At 48.6% G+C, this 24,569-nt stretch overlaps 1 protein-coding gene across 7 annotated transcripts in view; it reads left to right on the forward strand.

Annotated features, from left to right (window-relative positions):
- The first annotated feature begins 5 nt into the window (after window positions 1-5).
- ttc16 (tetratricopeptide repeat domain 16) overlaps window positions 6-24,569 on the forward strand; it is a 34,807-nt gene continuing 10,243 nt past the window's right edge. The window contains exons 1-7 of one of the 7 annotated variants that reach the window (XM_086205724.1): window positions 6-560; window positions 6,678-6,729; window positions 7,745-7,868; window positions 19,526-20,563; window positions 21,166-21,308; window positions 24,120-24,195; window positions 24,426-24,531. In XM_086205724.1, the coding sequence (XP_086061850.1) occupies window positions 20,459-20,563; window positions 21,166-21,308; window positions 24,120-24,195; window positions 24,426-24,531 (430 nt within the window). In that variant the 5' untranslated portion in view covers window positions 6-560; window positions 6,678-6,729; window positions 7,745-7,868; window positions 19,526-20,458. Of the gene's footprint in view, window positions 561-6,677; window positions 6,730-7,744; window positions 7,869-7,912; window positions 8,667-18,242; window positions 20,564-21,165; window positions 21,309-24,119; window positions 24,196-24,425; window positions 24,532-24,569 lie in introns of those variants that run through there. The other 6 variants (XM_086205723.1, XM_086205725.1, XM_086205727.1 and 3 more) reach the window with 6 other exon arrangements.

Raw genomic sequence — 24,569 nt, forward strand, 5'->3', positions numbered from 1 at the left:
GAAGAACGGGTGTAAAGGCACAAGAAAAAGAGCAAGAGAAGGGAACAAATAATGCTGGAAAAGAACTGTCACTTTTTCAAAACCTCAAGTGCCAACAAATTAAATGAAGTTGTTCTCCAACTCAAACGGCTCATGGCGAATCAGAACTGTGACCGCTGTTAGCCAAACCTGCGTGTCATGGATGTTCGCCCTGACTTACCCGCCGAGCCAAAAAAAAGGTGGCGTTCTTGCGAACTGGGTTGCATTAACACCAATTTTTTTGATCAATGTGGATGCTCATCATTGAACAAACAGCTAGCCACTATCATCTGAGAGTGGGACCCAAGGGGTGTGGTTGGGTATTTTTCGGCTCAAATGGAAGTGTTTGTGGATTACTGAGCATGTGACTGGATTATGTGCGGGATTACTCTGGACCGTGTGGTTAAGAGTGCGTGTACAGAAGTTTTGTACAGTTTTGCTGCTGTTAGCATTTTCTCTCCAGTCGCGTCCAGCACAGTTTTCTGAAATCCGGACTCACCAAGAGGGGGGGAAACTTCTTCACCACTTCGAGGCATCTACCTGTGAGTACTTGATACCCAACTGACACTTTTAGGTAAAATATGATGACAAGCTCAACTGATTTTGGATCACAAAGCAAAGGAAGCATCAGACAGAAGACTGGACGTATTTCTGCAGCTGAAAACCTTCTGCCTTGGCTGAGCTGAAGCAGTTCTCAGCTACGGTTTCCTCAGTATCTCAGTACTCTTGGACCAGATGAGGCTATTTTCTGCTCCTAGTCTCTTAGTGAAGCCATATTTGACTCCTCACTGTGCTGTTGTTCCCAGAGAGGCTCGGTCTGTGCTCTGGTCCCATGATGGTGGTGAGACAGTTGCCCTCCTCTCAGCTGTTACACCTGCTCAGGGCTGGAGGCAGCAGCACAAAGGGTGCAGTATTACCCCACGCCTCAGATTCTCGGAGTGTTTAAGAAACATGAGCCGCCGTGGCTGAAGCTGGAAACAAACTCTGAGGCCTGATGGTTTCGGAAATGTTGCTGTGGCCTGACCAAACCCTCTGCCAGGAACTCCACTCTCCTGTTTGCTTAGCAACCTTTGTGGTCCCGTCTAAAGCTGTCCAGACGCACGTTTTGTTACATCGTACATAGTGAAAGATTTCTTTCACTCAGCCAAGGGGTTTGAGTTCATTTTGTCGTCTGTGTAAGCAGGACTACGCAAAACCAATTGGAGCCATTTGTATAAAGCTTGTGGAGCGGTGGAGCATGATACGCTTGGGTCAGACCCAGGAATTCCCTTTCACTTTCTTTTTGACACGGGTTGATAGACTCCATTAATTCCCAGTAATGCCAGTCATGCATGCGTACGGCCCACCTGTGGGTTAACAGCCCTCAGTGAGGTAAACTGCTGCAAGAGGAGAGATTCCTCATTTGGGCCACTGTCCCTTGACTGGAATGAGCTGAGTGACCTTAGACAACCTGTTCCCAAGCACCCTAAGACCTGGTGGTCAAAAGGTCAGGATGAACTTTGGAATGTGAAAGTGGGGGAAAGGCGAGAAGGGTTAAGGTCTCTGAGAGAGATGTTGACAGGGACAGTTGGGGCAGCAGCGTCCTCCAGGACCGATGACAGTATTTACTGAAGCGTCAAGAACTGTTGCAAGGTTGTGAAACACATTGTCGCGGTCGTAACCGTCCCTCTCAGTTCCCCGACCTGCTGCTGGTTCTCTGTGGTAGTTGAAGCTAGAAACTGACTCCCAAGTCCAGAATATTTGTTGTCTAATGGCACATGTGCTACACTTGTTGACTGAAGGGAAATGTGCTGAAAATGTGTTTTCAAAGACCAAAGGGTGATTTTGTCAAGCATTCATGTTGTCACTGGATGTGAGAGGCTTCACATGCTTTATCCCTCTGCAGCACAAACCTCATCAGCTCCAAACGGTAAAAATACAGTCAGATCTTCAACTGGCACATTGAGCTGAACACTTTGACACAAGCTGGTCACTGCAGCACCGAAGCAGAAGTCTTCCCGTCAAAGTCTCAGTGGGATACTGAGGATACGTCTTCATGAAGACGACCCGCGTGACACCTGGAGAGGTGGAAAATGGACAATTAGCAGCTTTGCTGTTGTTAGCCATCACTCTACTGGCTCTAAGCGAACAACACGTCGCTGGCTTTTTGTGGCTTCTGGAATCAAAGAGAAGTTTCAGAGAGGGAGAAAAGTCTGTGTGAGTTCCAGACACCTATTAGGTAGTTTAGGGTGAAGTATTGCTTTAAGACTGAAAAAAGAACTCAGAGAACAAAGATGAACTTCATGACATCAACATCCATCTGGGTAAAAACTGAATCTGCTTCATCTCAGTCAGAAGGATCATAGAAAGTGTGTCTGGTGTGGATTTGGGGCTCTGCTGGACTGAATGTGAAGGATACAGACAGTGAAATGTGAGCAGCCTCAGCTCTCGTGGTGCAGGAGAGCTGGTGGCCTGTGGTGACTTTCACCTCAGGACCCCTCAGTCTAAACACGGCGGGTTAGTGTGGGAATGTAGAGCAGACTTCCTGGACGCATCTGAAAAAACACTGGGCTTCCTTTTGATTCAGTAATAAATAGCAGTGACCTCTGACCCCCTTGGGCCTTCTTTCACAAATAAGTGGAGGTTCGTGCTCAGAGACGGCCGGTCACTCAGGACGAGCCAGCGTTAGCAAGAACAGGTGAGGAGCCTGAATGCGAGCTCATCCTCATATTCCTATCGTTGCTTTCAGCTCATCGACTTTTGAATGTCATTGTTTGTTTGGATTAAAATTCCTTTAAACCTCCTTTAATTATATAAAACAACTTAATAAACAGGAAATTATATCTTTTGTAGAGTTTCCCTCACCGAGGCTTTTGGCCAGTCCTCTTTTTCATCAAACTTGAATTAAGCCCTGTTTTTTCTCTGGATGAGGACGGTTTCAGACTCGACCAAATAAAACTGCCCCACGTCTGTTGCATACGAGTGGAAATGAATCTCCTTCATTCTTACACTGACAGCTGACATTGTAGCGAATCCTGACAGTTTGTGCCATGTTGTGTTCAGGTGTCAAAGGATTACTACACCACTCCGATGATACCTTTGGTCACCAGCCTAGTTTCTGTTGTCACAAACCACCAGGTTCCCTCTCACATGTCTCACTCTCATTCAGTACTTTTACTTCAGTCAAGCTTCACTTACAGCTCCACTGTCTGTTAATGTGTCTCCTGCTGTTGTACCAGTACACACCAACAGGGAGGAATCCATTTGTGCACTGGAGCACATCGCTCTCCGGAATGGTGGCTGGTGATGTGTCCCCTCACTGCTGGTTGCAATCAGGCTTGCTTCCAGTTTACCTTTTTTCATCACAAACTAAACGAGTTAACCAGCTGTGTCACAGTGTAACAGCAGATAGACGATTCCTGGGGCTGAGACGGAATGAAGTTTGTCTCTTTGTCCAGAAATGGCTTGTTTTTGCTGAAGCTCACCCACCCTGATGGTTCTGGGGTTCAACACTGCAGGGTTCCTACGGAACATGGCAGCACTCCAGGTTGATTAGAGGCCGATTGAAGCTTCTGCATGAGGGAGGAATTTAGCTCCTCTAGATGTCTGGGACGTGACAGCGTGATGACCTTTAATGACCTCAACAACCTCTGTAGGCTCCTTTAGACTCTCCACCACTCCACCGTCCTCCGGTCTGGTGTTTACTGGTGGATCTGATGTAGAACTGAACCTCCACCGTCCTCCGGTCTGGTGTTTACTGGTGGATCTGATGTAGAACTGAACCTCCACCATCCACCAGTCTGGTGTTTACTGGTGGATCTGATGTAGAACTGAACCTCCACCATCCACCAGTCTGGTGTTTACTGGTGGATCTGATGTAGAACTGAACCTCCACCATCCACCGGTCTGGTGTTTACTGGTGGATCTGATGTAGACCTGAATCTGCCAGTATCTCCAGCTGCTGGGAACCACACAGCTGAGTTCAGGTCACTGACCTGGTGACGAAGGGACCGAATGGTCAGCAATACCAGCTACACTGTGTTTTTGACTTTTGAAGTATTTCTTTGTCTACTTTGTTTTTCTGGGTGAAGTGTGTTTGTTTCACACTTTTCTGAAACCAGAATGAGAAGCTCTTTTCTTTTTTCCTCTATTTGCGGTTGTGTTTATAACTCCTTTAATTGTCCTTTGTCTCCATGTGCCAACCGTAATGACTGCAGACTTTGTTTGGCATCCCCTAAACTGGCAAACAGACGGACGCACAAACACACACACAAACACACACACACACACACACACACACACACACACACACTCCTCTGGGAGTTTTCTAGGCCCTTGTGCAACACATTTTCTCTGTACTTTCATTGATGGGTGGAGCTTATTCCTCCGGCCTGGCGACCTCTCTGAACTTGATCTATCAGAGTGCAAATCTGGCGTTGGAGCGAAGCGGCAGCCAATGTAGCCAGGAGACACTCTGGCAGCAGACAGGGATAGATGGGGTAGAGAGGTAAAGAGAGAGGCAAGGGAAAGTGGGAAAAAGAGGAATTTATTGACAGATAAAGAGGAAAGGGGTGAGATATGAAAGAAAGAGATGGGTTGGGTTGGGGGAAGAACAAGAAGAGATGAGGAGGATGAGAGTAGGAGATGGATGTGGAGAGATGAAGGGGCCGCGAGGGTTTGCGGCGCTGCAGTCATGTTCAGCTTCCTTCTGCTGCTCTCATGTTGTTGTCAGGTAAACCAGATCAAGGTGGTTAACGTGAAACAGTCCCACACCGAATGTGTGACGCATTATCATGCAGGATTGGATGTAGCAAGTACTTTAGTGTGTTACTAATCGGCAGTAACAGAGGAGAACATTGTGTCTCTGATGGTGATATTGTGATCGTAACCAGGGGTTTAGTGAGAGTGAGAGGCTGAGCTGAGTGCTGCTTCGTTTCAGGCGCTCCAGAGTGAAAATCTCCCTCTCACAAGCTTAACCATCCAGCCTGGAACATCTCTGACTGTCAGGAGGCTTTGACCCATCGATCCATCATTGCACTGACAACTTCAGTGAGTCTGAACCTGGTTTTTAGTCTGAAAACGTTCCTGTTACCACTCCGGTCACTGTCGTCCCGTCGACCAATCAGAGCTGTTACAGGAAGCAGCCGCGGGTGGACGTCTGATTTCTACAGCGGCCTGTCGGCTGCTGAACATTCCGTTCTTGCTGTTTCGCTAAAATAGTTGAGTTGCACCCCCAGCTGGTTGCTGCCATAGCCCACGATGATGCAGTTGGGGAGGATGATGAGACTTGGGTTCAGGAACAGTCAGCTCAGCTTTGGACCTGAACGGGACCTGGTGACATCATAAGTCCTTGGTGGAGGCTCTGCGAGTTCCCTCCAGCTTCAAAATGCATGTTAGTGAGATTGTGCTCAGGTTGGGAAGTTAGAACCATTGAGGTTGTTGGCTTTCCTGAGTAACATCGAATGATCAACGCTCCTCACTGTGACTCGGTTATCAAGATCAGGACGGAGGAGAGAGAAGCAACGGAGACCAAAGAGTGAGAGGATTAGAGAGAGAGTGAGGGGAAGTGGCGAGGCGATGGAGAGAAAAAGAGACAGCTGGAGAAACACAGCGAAGGGAAAGAAAAGAGCAGAAGAAGAGAGAGGAAGAAACATAAAGAGCAGGAGAGGGAGAGGCAAGAAATAACAGCCTAGAAAGATGGAGAAAAACATGCGAGAGATGAGGAGAAAGAGTAATAAAGCAGGGGGAGTGAGACAGACAGACGAGGAAAAAGAGGGGAGGATGACATGGTGGGCAGACATGGTGGTCCTCAGACGTCTGAACGTCCTCTCATCATTCACTCGTCTCTCCTCGCCTCTCATTCCTCTGTCTGAGCTCCCATCTGTTTTTGGCTTCCTCTCTGTTTCGGAAAAGAAGGAATCCCAGTCAACCATCACTTAAAGGAATAGAAAAATGAAAGGTTTAGACAATTAACAGATAACATTTAACGTGACAGATAACATTTATCTTCATACACGAACACTGACGGTATTTTGTACGCATCAACAATATCATAAAAACACAACAAAGAAATCCCTTGGAACGCTCCCAACATGCCGATCCTGTCAGATTTAAATCATCCGTGAAGTTATGCTCCTGTGTCCTGTGCGCAAACACGCACAACATCTTTCTTAAAGGCATATTTCATTAAAAAAATCCTCCAAGTCCTCACTAACAGGAGTCTTAAACTCACAAATATGTTTTCCCTTCTGCCTCACTTCTCAGTGACCCCAGAATGCAGAAAGGGCCAGCCACGTATATTTAGCTTCAGGCTCATGGAGACTGACTGCTAACAGCAGCTAAACTGTCCTGCTCGTCTTCTAGTATAATCCAGGTCTCCCTAATCTTAGACTGGTTTCAGAGAGCTAAACGCGGTCTAGTTCAGCACGATCCAGAATGAGTTAAACTGAACGCACAAACTGGTCATGGTTCTTCACAGTCGCTCATGGTCACAAGGAATGGACGTGTTCTGGGTGACGTATTGTTTTAAGATGAATGCATGGATGAGGTGAATGCTTGTACATTTGATATATAAACAGTTGGGGTTAAAAAGATGACGATTTAGTGGCAGGCACAAGATAAGAACATTCATTCATGTTTCCTGAAAGTTCCATCTGCACCGTGGATGTTTGTCTCCACAGGATCCTCATCGCCCTGAGAGGATCCGAGGGGACATGGCAGCACTGTCTCTTGGTGAGTCAACAATTTCACATTGGTAAATGTCAATGAACTTGTGTTTTTTTCAGGCCTTCTGAGTACAAAGATGTTAGGGGCAAGAGTGCAAGATGAGATGTGTGAAACTATAGAGATTCTCTCTCTTCAACTGGTGAAGTTAGGTAATGAAGACAGGAGGCAATCATGAATGCACCACAGGAGATAGAGCCGCTCCCTCGGGGAGCTGAGACCCAGGCTAGTTAGCTTAGCCCAATGGCTGGTAGAGGGTGGGAAGTGTTAGCATGAGCTACCTCTGGTCCAGTCTAGTTAGCTTAGCCCAATGGCTGGTAGTGGGTGGGAAGTGTTAGCATCAGCTACCTCTGGTACAGTCTAGTTAGCTTAGCCCAATGGCTGGTTGTGGGTGGGAAGTGTTCGCATCAGCTAGCTCAGGTCCAGGCTAGTTAGCTTAGCCCAATGGCTGGTAGTGGGTGGGAAGTGTTAGCATCAGCGAGCTCAGGTCCAGGCTAGTTAGCTTAGCCCAATGGCTGGTAGTGGGTGGAAGTGTTAGCATCAGCGAGCTCAGGTCCAGGATGCTGGTGTGTCCAGCAGGAATCCTCCTCCTCCTCATCATCATCAGTAGCAGCAGTCGCTCTTCTAGTCCTCAACAAACCTTTGGTTCTGTTGACCCAAGTTCCAGTGGAGCTTTGGAGGTGCTGCGTCAAATCACTGCTCCCAGTCAGGAAAGTAGTTCCGGCTACGTGTCTGATTCTACCACTACAACGTCTCCTCATGTTAAACTGGTGTTCATCACCAAGGTTACACACAACCCTGCTGATATTAATGCAGGCAGAGACGGAGCTACGCTAACACTTCCCACCCACTAACAGTCATTGTGCTAAGCTAACTAGCGTGGCTCTCAGCTCCCTAGGGAAGCATCTCTATCTTCTTGACGCTGGGGACAATGGACAATAAGACACTTTCCCAAACAGTTAAAAATATTCTGCATTGCCAATGACAATATTTTACTGTGAACTGAAAAGAGCACTGCTATCAGTTTTGCCTGATTCAGATGTTGGTGTTGGCTAACCTTTGAAAAAAGACAGGAGAAAGTCTCCTCTGGAAACTGATGTTCCAGCTCAGTCTGGAGGACCCGAGGGAGGAGAGCACTGTGGGAAATAGTGAGTTCTCCTCTGTCTCCTATCTCCGTCTGTCTGTGTCTGCTTACTCGCCTGTCTGCTTGCTTGTCTGTCTCTGTGTCTGTCTGTTTGTCTGTCTCTCTGTCTTCCTGCCTGCCTGCCTGTCTGTCTGCTTGCTTGTCTGTCTGTCTCTGTGTCTGTCTGTCTGCTTGCTTGTCTGTCTGTCTGTCTCTGTGTCTGTCTGCTTGTCTGTCTCTCTGTCTGTCTTCCTGCCTGTCTGCTTGCTTGTCTGTCTGTCTGTCTCTATGTCTGTCTGCTTGTCTGTCTCTGTCTTTCTGTCTGTCTGTCTTCCTGCCTGTCTGTCTGTAATTTTTACCCCAACAACAAGCTGAAGGTGTAGGTTGTCAGTGGATTGTAGTTTTTGCCTCAGTCCTGGGCATGGTTGCTCCTGAGTTTTCCCCCCTCTGATTGTCCCACCTCCTCCCTTGCTGCCACTCTGCTACTCTGCTGCTCCTGCTGACTAAGGAGGAGGAGGAGGAAGAGGGATGCAGGGAGAGAGCACACCTTACCTCCCTCCCTTCCCCTCTTTCGTCCTCCCTCTCTGTGTCTCTCCTTCTTCACTCTACAGCGACAGCAGCACTCACCGACACACCACAACACACCATCGCTGTCGCTGGCACGCTAACACACACACACACACAAACACACACTAACAGACACATACACATCCACACACTCACACACACACACACACACACACACACACACACACACACACACACACACAGTGAGCGGCATCCTCAACACAGCCTGAGACGCCCTTGGACTGCTGCAGGGGAGGTGAGTGGGTAAATATTTGAACCTTGTGTGTGTGTGTGTGTGTGTGTGTGTGTGTGTGTGTGTGTGTGTGTGTGTGTGTTTTTGGAACATTGAAGTTTGTGTGCTTTTGTGTGCCTCATTTTTGTGTTTAGTGATTTAGTGTGTGTTTGCATGTCTGCATGTGCTTTTGTGTGTGTGTGTGTGTGTGTGTGTGTGTGTGTGTGTGTTTACGAGGCACACCAGATCCAATGAGACTTGTGTTTTGCACCAGACCAAAACAAATCCACAAAATTATGCTGACTCTCCCTCAGACGTGTGTGTGTTTGTGTGCATGCATGTGTGTAGAGAGGCCAGAGTCTGTCTGGAAACTTGTCAGCTGATGGAAGATGTGTGTGTATAACTGTGTGTGTGTGTAAGAGGTGAGGTTGAAGCTAACGTCCGTGCCAGTGCTACATGTCAAACTGTGGATTCTGGTTTTTGTGGCTGTAAACTGTTGCTGAGAATTACAGGATAAAACCTCCCACATCCTGCCTGTTGAGTTTCCCTCTCAAAACTTGCTAAAGAGACTCCTGCTCAAACGTGGCTCCAAACGCTCCGGCCTTGTTGAAGGGTTCCAGAACTCAGGGTTTTCTGTTAGATCCTGATGTGGCTCCTGGAGAGCTGAGGGATGCTGGACTGACCTTGACAGCCACGGCGACTGCGTCTGGGCCACCAGATTTCTCCCAGCTGTCCTGTGGGTCCAGAACAGTCACAGAGCAACTGATGCTCTCCTGACATGGTCTGTTACTGTCAGGGAAGCCAGTCTGGCAGTACTGGGGGTAACCTGCTCCTGTAATAGATTACTTTCACCTGTAACAGACAGTTCAAACATGTCATAGCGCTCATCACTGGCGGCCCATTGGCAGAGCGCTTCCAGAAGTAAATGTCTCGTTCAGTTCCTCTGTTGATGTTTCAGTTCATGTTTTCATGGAAGAGTTCTGCAGCAGGAACCGAGACGAGCAGCAGCAGATCAACTGCAACCAGGAAAAGTTGATTCTGTGCAAAAGAGAACATGGAAACTGAGAATAAGGTGAGGGTACAGGACCGTGTTTCAATTGACATCAGACCCATCATTGTGAGGACGTCTGTGTCTCGTGACCAGCTCATGGCTCTACGATATCCAAATGTCCTCCTCTCAAAGGGAAGCCATGTTTCTGCAGCCAGGTTCCTCCTCAACAATCAAGGAAGCCCACAACTTCAAATAGCCAACAGTGACCGGTTTAGTGAACATTTCTGTGTACACTTTGGGATTGTGGGTATTGTAGTAAACCAGTGTGAGAGAGACTGTGCTTTTTTTCTGCAAACAAGGCTGATATCCTACAAACGTGAGTCTTCCACAGGAGCAGAAGCCACCATTCGCCAGTGGTGAGTCGACCTTGGATGGTTATGACATCACAGCTGATAATCAACTCCTCTAAGGAGAAGATGGAGGGGTTTTTACCCTCCAGGACCAAGGTAGGAGGGTCACTGTTGAGCTCCACATGCTGATTATGCTAACAGCGCCCTCGCTATGGTGGAGGGAGCACCAAACTTTTCTTGAGGTTGATGAAGCTTTTTAATGTTTTTCACCGGGTTCGCTGCATGCACACGTCACACCGCTGATGCTGGCAGCTCGGTGAGGTGCTGCGCGAACACACAACTTGTTTCTGTCTTGAGGAATCCATCATGACCTCACCTAACACACAACCCGATGTTGATGCTGAAGAGCAGACAGACGCCACCGTAGTTTCAGGGTCGGTCTCTTCAAAATGGCTCCACTACCATTTCCTTTATTCAGTTTTTCAGAGAAAAGAGAAAAGAAACATCACGGCCAAGTGCAGCCGCTGGAGCTCTCGACAGCCAGAGTGGTACCGACCCTCCATTCACAACATCACAAGATCACGTGAGACTTCATGTTCTGCATTTGCTTTGGAATGTCGGGTGTTTGGACCAATCAGAATTCTTCGAGGAGATAGGGGGTGCGGTGACCACAGCTAGACTGTTGACTCAAAATGACACTGGTCGCTCCTGAAGAGGTTGGCGCAGATGGCGCTGAAGCGTGGCTTCCATCAGCTCTGGCGAGTACTTCTGTGTTGAGAGAAGAGCGTCTGAAGACTTTCATCCATTGAAGGAGTGCATGTCTGCGCTCCTCTGCCGGCTGACTTCAGCCCCAATGTCACTTCCTCAGTCTGATTGGTTGAAGTCAGCCGCGGCAGACATCGGTAGACAGATGGTTCATCCAATCACCCAACAAGAGTTTGGAGTCTGCCATTTCCGAATCGTTTCCATGGCAACTTCCAACTTCCTCATTGTAACTCTTCTAGTAGAGCCACATACAGCAGTTTCCTTTGTTCTTATCCCCCCTGTTTTAACTTGATGGCCTCAAAAAGAAGCCCCAGCAAAGCAGAGTAACCTGTAAAATGATGAATTCCAGCCTTCTCACGCCCAGTCACGTTAGCTGAGGACCCCCTTGAAACTTAGTTGTTCAAGGGAAACTCCAAATCATTAGTGTGTGTGTGTGTGTGTGTGTGTTCCTTTGTAGACTTGTAGCGTTTCTACATGCAGAGAGCGGCTTTGGGCAGCGTGGACATGCAGCCGTTGTAACTGATTCCAAGAATGAAATTTTTACGCCAGACACTTTCAAAAGGGAACCAAAATACTCAGCAGTCCCTCCACTGCCAATTAATGTGCTCAGCGGCTTCCAAACAGTTGTTGTTTTGTTGAAATATGACCAAAAACACTGACTTCCTCTGCACATCGGAGCGCTGAGGAGGGTGATTTTGGAACATGGAAGTGTTGCCCTGCAGCTGTTTGTGAAGCCTGTTGCTTCACCGGCTCAGCACAACCGCAAATTCTCTACGTTTTCATCGTGAATATACATGACGACCGCAGACGTCTGCTGGAGAGTCGTGTCATTTTGATTTCATTGGGAGTGAATGGGACACAGATGAACTGTTAGAGTTCCTGGGAACGCCGGCGATTCAGTAAATGGGTCATAGTTCAAGTGTGAGCAATCCGCCCCAGCCTCTGTTTGCCCCGGGGGGCAGCTAAACTCCTCTGACCTCCCCTCAACTTCTTCGACTCCCTCACTTACTCATCATCTGTTCCTCTCTCTCTCATCTCACTGCATCTCGTATCATCTTCCTCCCACCCCCCGTCTCTCTCTCTTTCTTTATGTCCTCTTGTTTTTTGTCCTCAAGAAGACGGGGAGGACTCAGATCCATTTTCCTCTTTGCCCGTGTGCTCCTGAAGGCACTGCTGCTGCGAGGGAAGCGTCGGGTCCATGAAGCAGGGAGCAGAAACGATGAGCCCTCACACTGACAACCAACACCCATCCCTGATTACGTGTTCCTTGATATATGGTTGCTTCTTAAAGGGACACTTCGCCCAAAGAGCTTCCATCTCTGAACAGTTCTTCCTCCATAGTTCTCAGTTCCCCTTGAACAGATCGTGAGTGCTTCCTGCGGTGGTTTGGGATCTCCACCTCACAGGGAACAGCAGGTGATCGATCCACTCAGAGGTCCCGGGGACATCATGTCGTCTTGTAATCTTACCCTGCTGAGTGATTGTGAGTTAGCACACAAGACGGCGCGAAAGGTAATCATTGATCTCAGGATCAAAAACTGTCGGTGACAAAATCCAGAGTCCATTTATGACTGGAATTGTTATGATTTCCCACCATTCCTGCAGAGCTCTGGCGTGGCCCTTGAGAGAAAATATACGTTTGCTGGCAACGAGATAGAAATTGTTCCCTTAATTTAACGAATCTATGACCAAGACACGAGTGTCTCGATATGAATTCTTTTTGAGATTCGTCAAGTTTAGCAGTTCACGTCTGCTTGTGGTCCTTGTGAGCCGTGGTTCTAATAAACAGTCAACAATCAGCTTTCGTGAGCGGTGAAGGGGAGACCGGCTGTTGTCGTGCCAGTAATTTCCACAACAAGCAGCACGATGAGTCATGCCATGCACACAGTGACGCAGCGTGCAGTCGGAGTGTCGGTGGAGACGCAGCATGGCACGCAATCTTGAACAGACCACAACAAGCCATTAATCAGAAACTCTTGTCCGTTGATGAAGCTATCAAGGTGCTGAAGCGAGCGAGACCGAGCTAAGGGTGGTCTCAGACACGCAGGAACGCTGGCCCCCCATGAAACCTGCTGTCAATCAATGACATCGCTGGTGGTGCTGCTCTACCCAGCAAGTTACTGTGGAGGCCTGATATATCAGACTGGTGCAGTCCTGTCTGTCCGTGTGTGTGTGTGTTACTTGGTGTGTCTGTATCTGCCTGTGTGTGTGTGTGTGTGTGTGTGACTGTGTCTCTCTGTGTCAGTCTGCGTCTGTCTGCTGAGGCTGCCAGTGCTACGAAAACAGGACAGTGAGGCAAGGGGCCCCTGGGGTTGGGGGGTTGGGTTGGGGGGTGAACTGTGTTTACTTTAGTCCTGTGTGCCTGGCCGGCCGGCTGGGAGACGACAGCAAAGGGGGGAGTAAGGAGGAAGACCCTGTCTAGGCGAGTGAGAGGCAGCAGGCCAATTCTGACTTGGTGTGTGTGTGTGTGTGTGTGTGTGTGTGTGTGTGTGTGTGTGTGTGTGTGTGTGTGTGTGTGTGTGTGAGTGAGAGAGAGCCGGGGAGACCCATAGAATCGTGATGAAAGATGCAGAAGTTGCGAGTGTGTTTCTCCAAGCGTGCGCCTGGTGTTCCATCTCTGTGGGGACCGAGGGCACATTGTGGCCCAGTGAGGACATTGTGTTCAAGTGACAGCTGTTAGGAAAATATGCTCATCGTGTTGAAGACCAAAGAGCAGAAATTTCATCAAAATTCGGCTGCTTCTCTGTCATCCAAGGAGGGTTGAACCGAGGGCAACTGGGCTTGGTTGCAGACACTTGGAGACATTTTGCTTCGCATCGAAGACGCTGAAGTTCTTCCTGATGCGGTTACACAGGTCGTGGATACACTCGGCCTCGGGTGACTCCATCGACTGTGGTTAGCACATCGACCAGTGACCTTGATGACCAACCCACGGAGGTGAATGATTAGCCTCTGTGTATGTGTGTGTGTGGGAGGCTGCTGGAAATGTGTCAGGCTTGCATGATGATGACCAAGAAAGACCTCGTTCGTCTCAACCTGCTCTTGGTCTCTTGTGGAAACAAAGCTCGGGACATCAGTGAACGTTACAGTAGCCTCCATGAAAACTGGCTGCATGACAAACACAAATTTACAACATGATCATCACCTCTGGGCTTGGAACTGGTAGAGTTTCTCAAAAATGCAACACAAAGTCAAGTACAACTTTGTTAGTTCCGAGCACGGCAACACACAGCAGTAAGACAACACACAGCAGTAAGACAACACACAGCAGTTAGACAACACACAGCAGTTAGACAACACACAGCAGTTAGACAACACACAGCAGTAAGACAACACACAGCAGTAAGACAACACACAGCAGTGAGACAACACACAGCAGTAAGACAACACACAGCAGTGAGACAACACACAGCAGTGAGACAACACACAGCAGTGAGACAACACACAGCAGTAAGACAACATACGAACACAGACTGCACGTCACATTCGAAGAATCACTTCCTTCTTCGGGTGGTTGAACTTCCAGCAGCTCCAACTACCTCCATCTCGAGGTCATGCCGCCATTTTGGTGAAATTTTTTCACACTGAATGAAGTTTTGGTCATGTGAACATTGTTAAACTGGAGAAATGTTAGTCAAGAAGCAGAAAATGGGGGAGTTTTTATGGGAGAGGACACAGAGATGGAGGGGGGACTCTGGCCAGGCTGCCTCCCTTGAGGGGCGATGAGCTGGGGTTCGTCTCTGGTCGGGGGGGTGTTGTGTCCCTGAGGTGGCGCAGCTCAGGTTCATGTGAGAGGGGCAGCTTCTTATTATGTCACTGAGGGTTAACACGGTGTGTGTGTGTGTGTGTGTGTGTGTGTGTGTGTGTGTGTGTGTGTGTGTGTGCGCACATAGGAGCACATGGCTTAAACCATTAATGTGCACGGTTGACTACACTCGTGTGTGTGTGTGTGTGTGTGCACTGTTCTGACGCTGGCTGAGTGTATATGCACGTGTAGCTGTGTCTGCCTCCTGTGTGTGTGAGTGTGTGTGTGTGTGTGTGTGCGTGTGTGTGTGGGTGTGTTGGCAGGTGGCTGTGCTCCAGCTGTGTCTGGTTGGATAATGAAGTCCAGGTGCTGCTGCGCCTGCTTTAAGACACCTGTCACCAGTATTTAGTGCCAGAGAAGCCAGACTGCAAACAGGGCGAGACGAGCTGTTTGCTTATTTTAACAAGGCGGACTAACTGGACCTGAGGACGCGGGATGTACCGTGAGCCCTTTCCTAGAAGCTGGGGGCGTGCATGTGTGTGTGTGTGTGTGTGTGTGTGTGTGTGGACTTCTACGTGTGCATACGTGCAGCTCAAAGCATCCAGAAACCATTCCGCCGCCCTGCTGATTCACATGCTGCAACCAAACTTGTTTTCTGTTGAATTTCACCTCAATAAATTCTGTTTTGAATTCTCAACTAATTTTTAAGAAATAACATAAACTGTCCCATGAGGAAGCTGCCACACACTCTCTGAACGTGCAATTTATCGTTTCATTTATGTTACAAACTCGTAGGACATGTTTTCTTTGACTCGCCCTTCTGCTTTGCACATCCACGTTGAGAGACTTCTTCTTCTTCTTCTTCTTCTGGGATCGTTTGCCTGCTCTGAGACTGAGGCTAACAAAACTATAGGTCACACTGTGTTTGTCTACATGCTCCAATATCCATACGCTCATGGAAATGTCATGGAATTTAAAGAAGCATTTTCCAGGTTCCACGTTCTCTTTCCTCTGATGTTTTGTCTTGAGGTGTTGGAGCCGGGGTGCTGAGAGTATTGGCCTTCTTGTTGCTGACGCTGTGACGTCAGACAGTCTGGAGGATTCAGGTCCTGATGAATGTTTGAATGTTTTTATAAAAATGTTTACGTAATCTGACATGAGAATATCAGTAAAGATTTTCACATCTTGTGTCCTCTTTAAAAACACATGTGGCTTTAGAACATGGCCCTCAATCTGCTCGCAGCTTCCTCAGAACTTCAATAAAGAGCAGTGTTATGATGAGGGACCTCAATGAGGACAAGTGCCGTGAGGGTGTGCTTCCATCAAACTGCCACATGAGGGCGTTGTCTACATTTGGATTGGACTAAAGGCCTCGAGTGAATTCTTGCTCACAGTGGGAGGCTAGTGAAGTTAAGCGGTGATTTCATGATTTAACTAAACATGTTTAACATCTAAATATTAAGCTGCATGTCTGAAGCCTTGAGAGAATGTTTTTAACCAAACATTCCCACGCTTCACATCGGAAAAATTAAAGGAAAAAGTCCTGATATTGTTGACTAGCCAAGAAAAGGCAAAGAAAGTTCGATACTGGGGGTCACTTAAGCTCAGCAAACACACTCTGATGTGCGGCCCCTTCGTGTGCTTGACCTCAATCTGTGTGGCCCTCAGGAGAGAAGTGCTGCTTGTTAGCTTGAGGGCAACATTCCCGGCTAGCTGTAGCTTTTGATAAGTCGCACGCCATCCACATCATATCGCAACTCTGCAAAGTTTCACTTTTTTTTTTTTTTCAAAATAGTCTAGGCAAATTCCAGAGGAAGCGTAGAAGAGGAGAAGCTTCACCAACTAATCACAGGTGATGGAGGTTCCTGCAGGACAGACCTCCGAGTACTGAGAGGTTTCTAGACTCCAGACATTAGTCAGACCCCAGTATCTGGGCCGCGATGATGCTCTCTTGTTCTGGTGTGCTTGTGGAATGTGTTAGATGGATATAAAACATCAGCAGCCTGCAGAGCCCACAGGAGGTGGGACTCTCAACACAGGTTTTCAGTTTAGTATTTCTTGAACCAATTAGAGGCTTCATTTAGTCATTAATGTCGTACTTAGAGTCAAAGAGGCCCTGGTGTCCCCTCCCTCCTGCTACCCCCTCCCTCCCTGTACATGTGGACATGGCAGCCCGTTGCCTTCGTGCAGCCTCGCTAAACAAAGACCTACCTGTGTACACTCTAGGAAACTTACCTTCATCCTTCCAGCACATTGGGACTGGTTCAACTTTTACACGAGCCCCTCTGCCGTCCAACTCCCGTCTCCAGCACCTGTGGCCTCTCAACAGTCTGTCATGCCGCTGGCTGCCAGGACATTAAAATACCTGCTGCCGGCACGCTGGTTTTGGCACAAGTGGTCTGAGAAAATGCCCCTGACTTGCCGCGGTCCTGTTACACGGACCTTTCTCTGACGTGTTTGGAGACCTGACAGCACATACTGGGTTGCAGCTGAAGCTGATGCTGTAATCCAGAACATCCTTCTCCTGGCTTTCTACGCCCTCAACACACAACCCTGATGTGATCCAGCCAGCAGCTTCAGAAACGCCGTTCACGTGGGTGAAACAGGAATCAGTTTGAGAGCGGATGGAGCGATCACGACGGACCGCTCCATCCGTCGCATCCTGCGTGTCTCATGAGCGGTACCTTCCCAAGAGTCACTGCTTCTTTCCATCACCAACCAAAAACAATCATGGAGCTGTCCTGTAGCGGTGGACGTTCCGTCCGTAGACTAAACCCCGCCGTGTCCGGGTTAGTGACATCATCACGAGTCAGTGGAACATGAAGTGAGCCCCTGCTGCTTGGTTTGGTCAGTTACAGGAACCTGCAATCTGCAGATGTGAGATCCAGCCTAACAAGATATGGAGATCTTTGTGTCGACTTCAACAAGACAGAACTGATCGGGTCTACTTTTCCAGAAAAAGTGTAAGTGGTCCTTATATTTGTATTGAACTGGTTCAATGGGCCTTGAGAGTGCCGGAATAATTGATCCTAATTACATTTAAAGACTGATACCATTTAATTTGTTGTGGGTCAGAGCCGCAGTCCAGATGTGACCAAGAAGAGGATTTAAACCTTCTCAAACAGCATTGTAGAACCCCTGTGCTGGGGGGGGGGGGGGAGAGGGAGGTCCTGGACCTGTTTTGACCCGGGCTCGGTGAGGTCCTGGACCTGTTTTGACCCGTGGGGCTCGGTGAGGTCCTGGACCTGTTTTGACCCGGGCTCGGTGAGGTCCTGGACCTGTTTTGACCCGGGCTCGGTGAGGTCCTGGACCTGTTTTGACCGGTGGGGCACGGTGAGGTCCTGGACCTGTTTTGACCCGTGAGGCTCGGTGAGGTCCTGGACCTGTTTTGACCGGTGGGGCACGGTGAGGTCCTGGACCTGTTTTGACCCGTGAGGCTCGGTGAGGTCCTGGACCTGTTTTGACCCGTGAGGCTCGGTGAGGTCCTGGACCTGTTTTGACCCATGGGGCTCGGTGAGGTCCTGGAGGTCTCCTGGTTTGGGCCTGTCGCCCCTGGAACAACCTTTCCTTTATCACCGTGACGGGGGCAGGGGAAGGTGGGGGGAGTTTCAGTGATATCTAAATGAATGAATGATTGAATGAATGATTGATTGAATGAATGATTGATTGATTGATTGATTGATTGAATGAATGAATGATTGAATGAATGATTGAATGAATGAATGATTGAATGAATGAATGATTGATTGATTGATTGATTGATTGATTGATTGATTGATTGATTGATTGATTGATCGATTGAATGAATGATTGAATGAATGAATGATTGATTGATTGATTGATTGATTGATTGATTGATTGATTGATTGATTGATCGATCGATATATTGATTGATTGATTGAATGAATGAATGATTGATTGATTGATTGATTGATTGATTGAATGAATGATTGATTGATTGATTGATCGATTGAATGAATGATTGAATGAATGAATGATTGATTGATTGATTGATTGATTGATTGATTGATTGATTGATTGATTGATCGATCGATATATTGATTGATTGATTGAATGAATGAATGATTGATTGATTGATTGATTGATTGATTGATCGATTGATCGATTGATCGATTGATTGATTGATTGAATGATCGTCAGGACAGCTACACAAAACTACGATGCTGATTCTCACCAAACATGGAGGAGGGCTGTCGTTTGAGGAAGAAGCCAAACTGGGATCTTTAAACGCTGGGTGGCGGAGGCTGGCGGGGGTCTGTGCTCCACTGTCCTGGTATTACAGTGTCGACCTCCAGCAGGAGGTCATGTGATCATGCTGTCTGTTAGCAGGGCACCGCAGATTAGCAGTAGCTAAAGCGCTGAGGTATGTGTTAGGAAATTGCCGGGTAGCTTTTCTACTGTGTGCATCTGCACCTGTCTCTGTCACTGTCCTTCCAAGGGGGCGTAACTTGGCCCAAGCAGACCCTTAGACCAGGAGGTGGCGACCCAGATGAAAGGATGGATCACGGAATCTCTTTTCCATCGACAGATTGAGGCTTCGTCCTCGGGTGGCAGCTGCAGACCAGTGGCGGGATGTTTTCCTCTTGTCTGTCTGTCTGTCCGCCCCATCCTCGCTCACCTGTGACACCTCAGAAGGAATTTCTTCAGATTTGTTGTCACAAACTGAAAACATTTGGGGGTCAAAGGTCACAGATCACCGCAGCATACAACCACCCCGCTCTGCTGTTGCTGGGTTTGTCCCAGCAGTTTACCAACTTCCCTTAAAATCCCAATTTGAGCTTTTTTTCTCACTCAAGCACTCTCATGGTTGCCCTTGTGCGGCTCCGCCATGTGACTGTTGAAGTGTTTTCAGTTTATCTTCTGGCACCGGTGGACATCTGAGCCACGTGTGAGGCTTCAGCCTCAAGGGGTTCCTGAGAAAGTGTGTTAAGAGAAAAGGACAGTTGCCTAATTTTATCCACATTCTTGGAGAAAAATGTTTGAGGCTAATTTGTCTTCTTGTGAATGGCAGCAGTGCGACTGTGTGGACTGCGTTGGTGATGTGGTGGGTGTTGAAAAGGAGCTCTGTCACGGCTGCTCTGTGCTCTTGAATCTGGGCTCAGCACTGACGTGGCTCCTCGTCTCTCTGCTCAGGTAACAGACAGCAGAAACACTGTTTCATGTATCCACCCGAAACAACCACAGATGTTCTTGGAGGCAAGGGGTTTCACTGGAGAGTAAGAAGGGAAATAATATAACCACAAATGTGTTCTTGTGGTGTAAAAACCCTGTCAGGCTGCTCTGTGGGTCTGGAAGTCCAGAAACCTCCATTTGGGGAAGGAAACATGAAAAACACACCGTTCTGTGTAATACGCATTCCTGATGGGTGATGGGGGGGGGGGGGGTCCTCTACTGGTTAAAGGGTCATCAGATATGTGAGGCAACTGTCGCTAACGCGAACAAAAGTTGTCTTATTACACCAACAGTTGGAGAGAAAAATGGACTTGATGTTTTAAATATGATCAGACAAAATGGGTCAAATGCATCATTTAATCGGCGTAATGTGGCGTCTTCATCACCGTTTATGAGTGGCGTCGGTCACAGATTAGGCCAGGTGGGGCAATGTGTCGAGGGGCTGTGGTGCATCACCTGATGGTGGCAGAGCGATACGATAAATCACAGCCAGCGTTTAACTCGGTTCACGCTCCTTGGTGCAGGGTGAGTCATCACACTTGTGTTTTACAGGAAAAGAAAAGGTGAGGACTTTGTAATAACACACATGACATCGATCAGGAGCGAAAGGAGGAAAGAACATGGAGTTTTCATTTCATGGGAGCTTGAACAGAAACGCAGCTCAGCTTTAGCTGCCGCTTAAGGAAACCTGGAGCGACTCTAGCAAGAATGGGAGCCTCGCCAGTTTGTCCAAATGTGAAATCTTTTTTTTCCCCCTCTCTGGTTGGCCAGGATGAGGGTGAGGTCGTGGGAACAGTGTGGGGAGACGGGCGTGGTCCTCCTGGGCTTCCTAACACTGGCAGTGTCTGTGGGGAACCTGTCCACCAGGGGCCTGCAGGTAAACAACCATGACTAACCGTCCTCTTCCACAGTTTTGGGGATTGGGACTGAAAGTCCGTGTCACTGTTTTTTTCACAGTTGACTGCAGTAGTTAAAGGTCCAGTGTGTAGAATTCAGGACAGATTCTTGGCAGGAACTGAATGTCATATTCAGAACTTTTCTCATCAGTGTATAAAACCGCCTGAAACTCAAAGTCATCACGTCTCTGAAGGGGAGCTATGAAGGGGCCCAAGAGTCTGTGTACCTGCAGCTCAATCCCTGATCAGGGTCGTGCGGGCCAACAGTGGGCCGTTACTCAGGGCCGCGCTGCAGCATTAATCACACGAGATTACCATCTTCCTCAAAACAAATGAAGCGAGCAGTCTGATTGGCCGACTCAGTCCGCTGAGAAGGTTCGGTTCCTCTGGTTACGTTTCAGGTGCAGAAACAGATGATTCTCTGCAGTTGTTTAATCATAGAAATATTAATATGATTCATGGAGCTGATACAACTGCCAAGTTCTGTGTTTACGTGTGTGTGTGTGTGCGTGCGTGCGTGCGTGCGTGCGTGCGTGCGTGCGTGTGTGTGTGTGTGTGTGTGTGTGTGTGTGCACGCGCACAGGAGGAGGGCGTCGCCTCCAACAGTCTTGAGGAGGAGCTGGAGGTGACCACGTACTGGTGGGGGGAGTGGGCCAAGTGGACGGCATGCACCCGTACCTGTGGAGTGGGGGTGATGTCACAGGAGCGACATTGTCTAAAACAGAGGTTAGTAAGCCTCAGTCCAGGAGTTTATTTCTCCTGTCCAGGTGTTTGTGGATGACTGAACATACACCTGGATTAAGAAGACCTGGGGGGTGGAGCCTATCCCAGCAGCCTTCCCCCTGGACAGGTCACCAGTCCATGGCAGGGCCAACACATAGAGACAGACAACCATTGGCTCTCCCAGCCACGCCTACGGTCAATTTAGAGTCTGGATTAACCTGGTCCCCTCTTGATGTCTTTGGACTGTGGAGGAAGCTGGAGTACCAGAGAGAACCCAGCAGGAACAGTGAGAACATGGAGACTCACCCAGAAAGACCCCGTGCTGCAGCCGGGGCTCCACCCACAATCTTCTTGATGGGGGCCACAGGGAGGACCACTGCTCCACCGGGATTATTAGGATGATGACCTCAAAATTTGTAAACAGACCATTTTTATAGTTTAGTGTAGTGAATTCTGGATTCATAAAGAATTCCCACAACTGAGCTTCTGGTTCCTTTAAACACTAAACACCAGACCGGTGGATGGTGGAGGTTCAGTTCTACATCAGATCCACCAGTAAACACCAGACCGGTGGATGGTGGAGGTTCAGTTCTACATCAGAGCCACCAGTAAACATCAGACCGGAGGATGTTGGAGGTTCAGTTCTACACCAGATCCACCAGTAAACACCAGACTGGTGGATGTTGGAGGTTCAGTTCTACATCAGATCCACCAGTAAACACCAGACTGGTGGATGGTGGAGGTTCAGTTCTACATCAGATCCACCAGTAAACACCAGACTGGTGGATGGTGGAGTGGTGGAGTCTTAAAAACCTGGGTTGCTAACAAGAGTCTAGAGGAGCCCACAGAGGTCATGGAGGTCATTAAAGGTCATCAGGGGGACAAACAAGAAGCCTGAAGCTCAGTGGTGGTGACCTTGAGGTCATGTGACCCTGGTGTAGCTCCTTCCGAGGCTAACGTTAGCTTAGCACTGCTAACCGTAGCATCCAGGCTTCGTTCATTAGTAAAGATGATCTTGATGAACTAAACCTGGAAGATCATCAACTTTTGTTCACCAGAGCTGATTTACTGATTCAATCACCACAATCACATGGAGTGATCCTATTGGCTGCTGGGTGAACCAGGAGATGACCACTTCCTGTTGGTGGAGGAACCAGGAGATGACCACTTCCTGCTGTTGGAGGAACCAGGAGATGACAATTTCCTGCTGGTGGAGGAACCAGGAGATGACAACTTCCTGCTGGTGGAGGAACCAGGAGATGACCACTTCCTGTTGGTGGAGGAACCAGGAGATGACCACTTCCTGCTTTTGGAGGAACCAGGAGATGACCACTTCCTGCTGGTGGAGGAACCAGGAGATGACCACTTCCTGCTGGTGGAGGAACCAGGAGATGACCACTTCCTGTTGGTGGAGGAACCAGGAGATGGAACCAGGAGATGACCACTTCCTGCTGGTGGAGGAACCAGGAGATGACCACTTCCTGCTTTTGGAGGAACCAGGAGATGACCACTTCCTGCTGGTGGAGGAACCAGGAGATGACCACTTCCTGCTGGTGGAGGAACCAGGAGATGACCACTTCCTGTTGGTGGAGGAACCAGGAGATGACCACTTCCTGTTAGTGGAGGAACCAGGAGATGACCACTTCCTGTTGGTGGAGGAACCAGGAGATGGAACCAGGAGATGACCACTTCCTGCTTTTGGAGGAACCAGGAGATGACCACTTCCGAGGCTAACGTTAGCTTAGCACTGCTAACCGTAGCATCCAGGCTTCGTTCATTAGTAAAGATGATCTTGATGAACTAAACCTGGAAGATCATCAACTTTTGTTCACCAGAGCTGATTTACTGATTCAATCACCACAATCACATGGAGTGATCCTATTGGCTGCTGGGTGAACCAGGAGATGACCACTTCCTGTTGGTGGAGGAACCAGGAGATGACCACTTCCTGCTGGTGGAGGAACCAGGAGATGACCACTTCCTGTTGGTGGAGGAACCAGGAGATGGAACCAGGAGATGACCACTTCCTGCTGGTGGAGGAACCAGGAGATGACCACTTCCTGCTGGTGGAGGAACCAGGAGATGACCACTTCCTGCTGGTGGAGGAACCAGGAGATGACCACTTCCTGCTTTTGGAGGAACCAGGAGATGGAACCAGGAGATGACCACTTCCTGCTGGTGGAGGAACCAGGAGATGACCACTTCCTGCTTTTGGAGGAACCAGGAGATGACCACTTCCTGCTGGTGGAGGAACCAGGAGATGACCACTTCCTGCTGGTGGAGGAACCAGGAGATGACCACTTCCTGTTGGTGGAGGAACCAGGAGATGACCACTTCCTGTTAGTGGAGGAACCAGGAGATGACCACTTCCTGTTGGTGGAGGAACCAGGAGATGGAACCAGGAGATGACCACTTCCTGCTTTTGGAGGAACCAGGAGATGACCACTTCCTGCTGGTGGAGGAACCAGGAGATGACCACTTCCTGCTGGTGGAGGAACCAGGAGATGACCACTTCCTGTTAGTGGAGGAACCAGGAGATGACCACTTCCTGTTAGTGGAGGAACCAGGAGATGACCACTTCCTGTTGGTGGAGGAACCAGGAGATGACCACTTCCTGTTGGTGGAGGAACCAGGAGATGACCACTTCCCGTTCTACTACAAACATACCACATCCCTGACATGCTAACTGTGACCTACCACCTGTGTGTGATTGTAGACCCTCCCAGCATGCACCTCAGCTTGATGTTGATGATGATGGTTTATGTTTTTTTAATTTATTGTTTTTTTTCTCCAAATGTTTTTTTCTGTCCAAAGAAAGAAAGTTGCTGCTGGGAAGGACAACATGACTTGTACTGGAACTGCTAAGAAATATCATCTCTGCAACACTAAAGTGAGTTCATTCGTCATCTTTCCATCTGCTCATCCCCTCTCTGACCGCTGCTCCTGGTCTGACCGTATGACGCTTGAAGCTGGGCGGGGCTCAGAAGGAACGTACTTGGTCAGAAAATCATCCCTGCACAAATAAATGCTTAAAAAGATTTATTTGTCCAAAATACTGTCAAACTGAGACTGAACAAGCGTGAGAAAGAGCTAGTTTACTGTTCCGCTGTCTGTGCTCAGCAGGAATGCCCCGCCACTGGGAGGAGCTTCAGAGAGGAGCAGTGCTGGTCCTTCAACTCACAGATTTACAACGGGAGGAACTACCAGTGGAAACCCCTGTATCCTGGTAGAACAACACCCGTCAAGCCTCTGGTTCCCCCGTTA

The sequence above is a fragment of the Aulostomus chinensis genome, chromosome 6 (assembly GCF_037954235.1).
Source record: "Aulostomus chinensis isolate RoL2024-O1b breed Wild chromosome 6, RoL_Achi_v1.0, whole genome shotgun sequence".
NCBI classification, from domain to species: domain Eukaryota; kingdom Metazoa; phylum Chordata; class Actinopteri; order Syngnathiformes; family Aulostomidae; genus Aulostomus; species Aulostomus chinensis.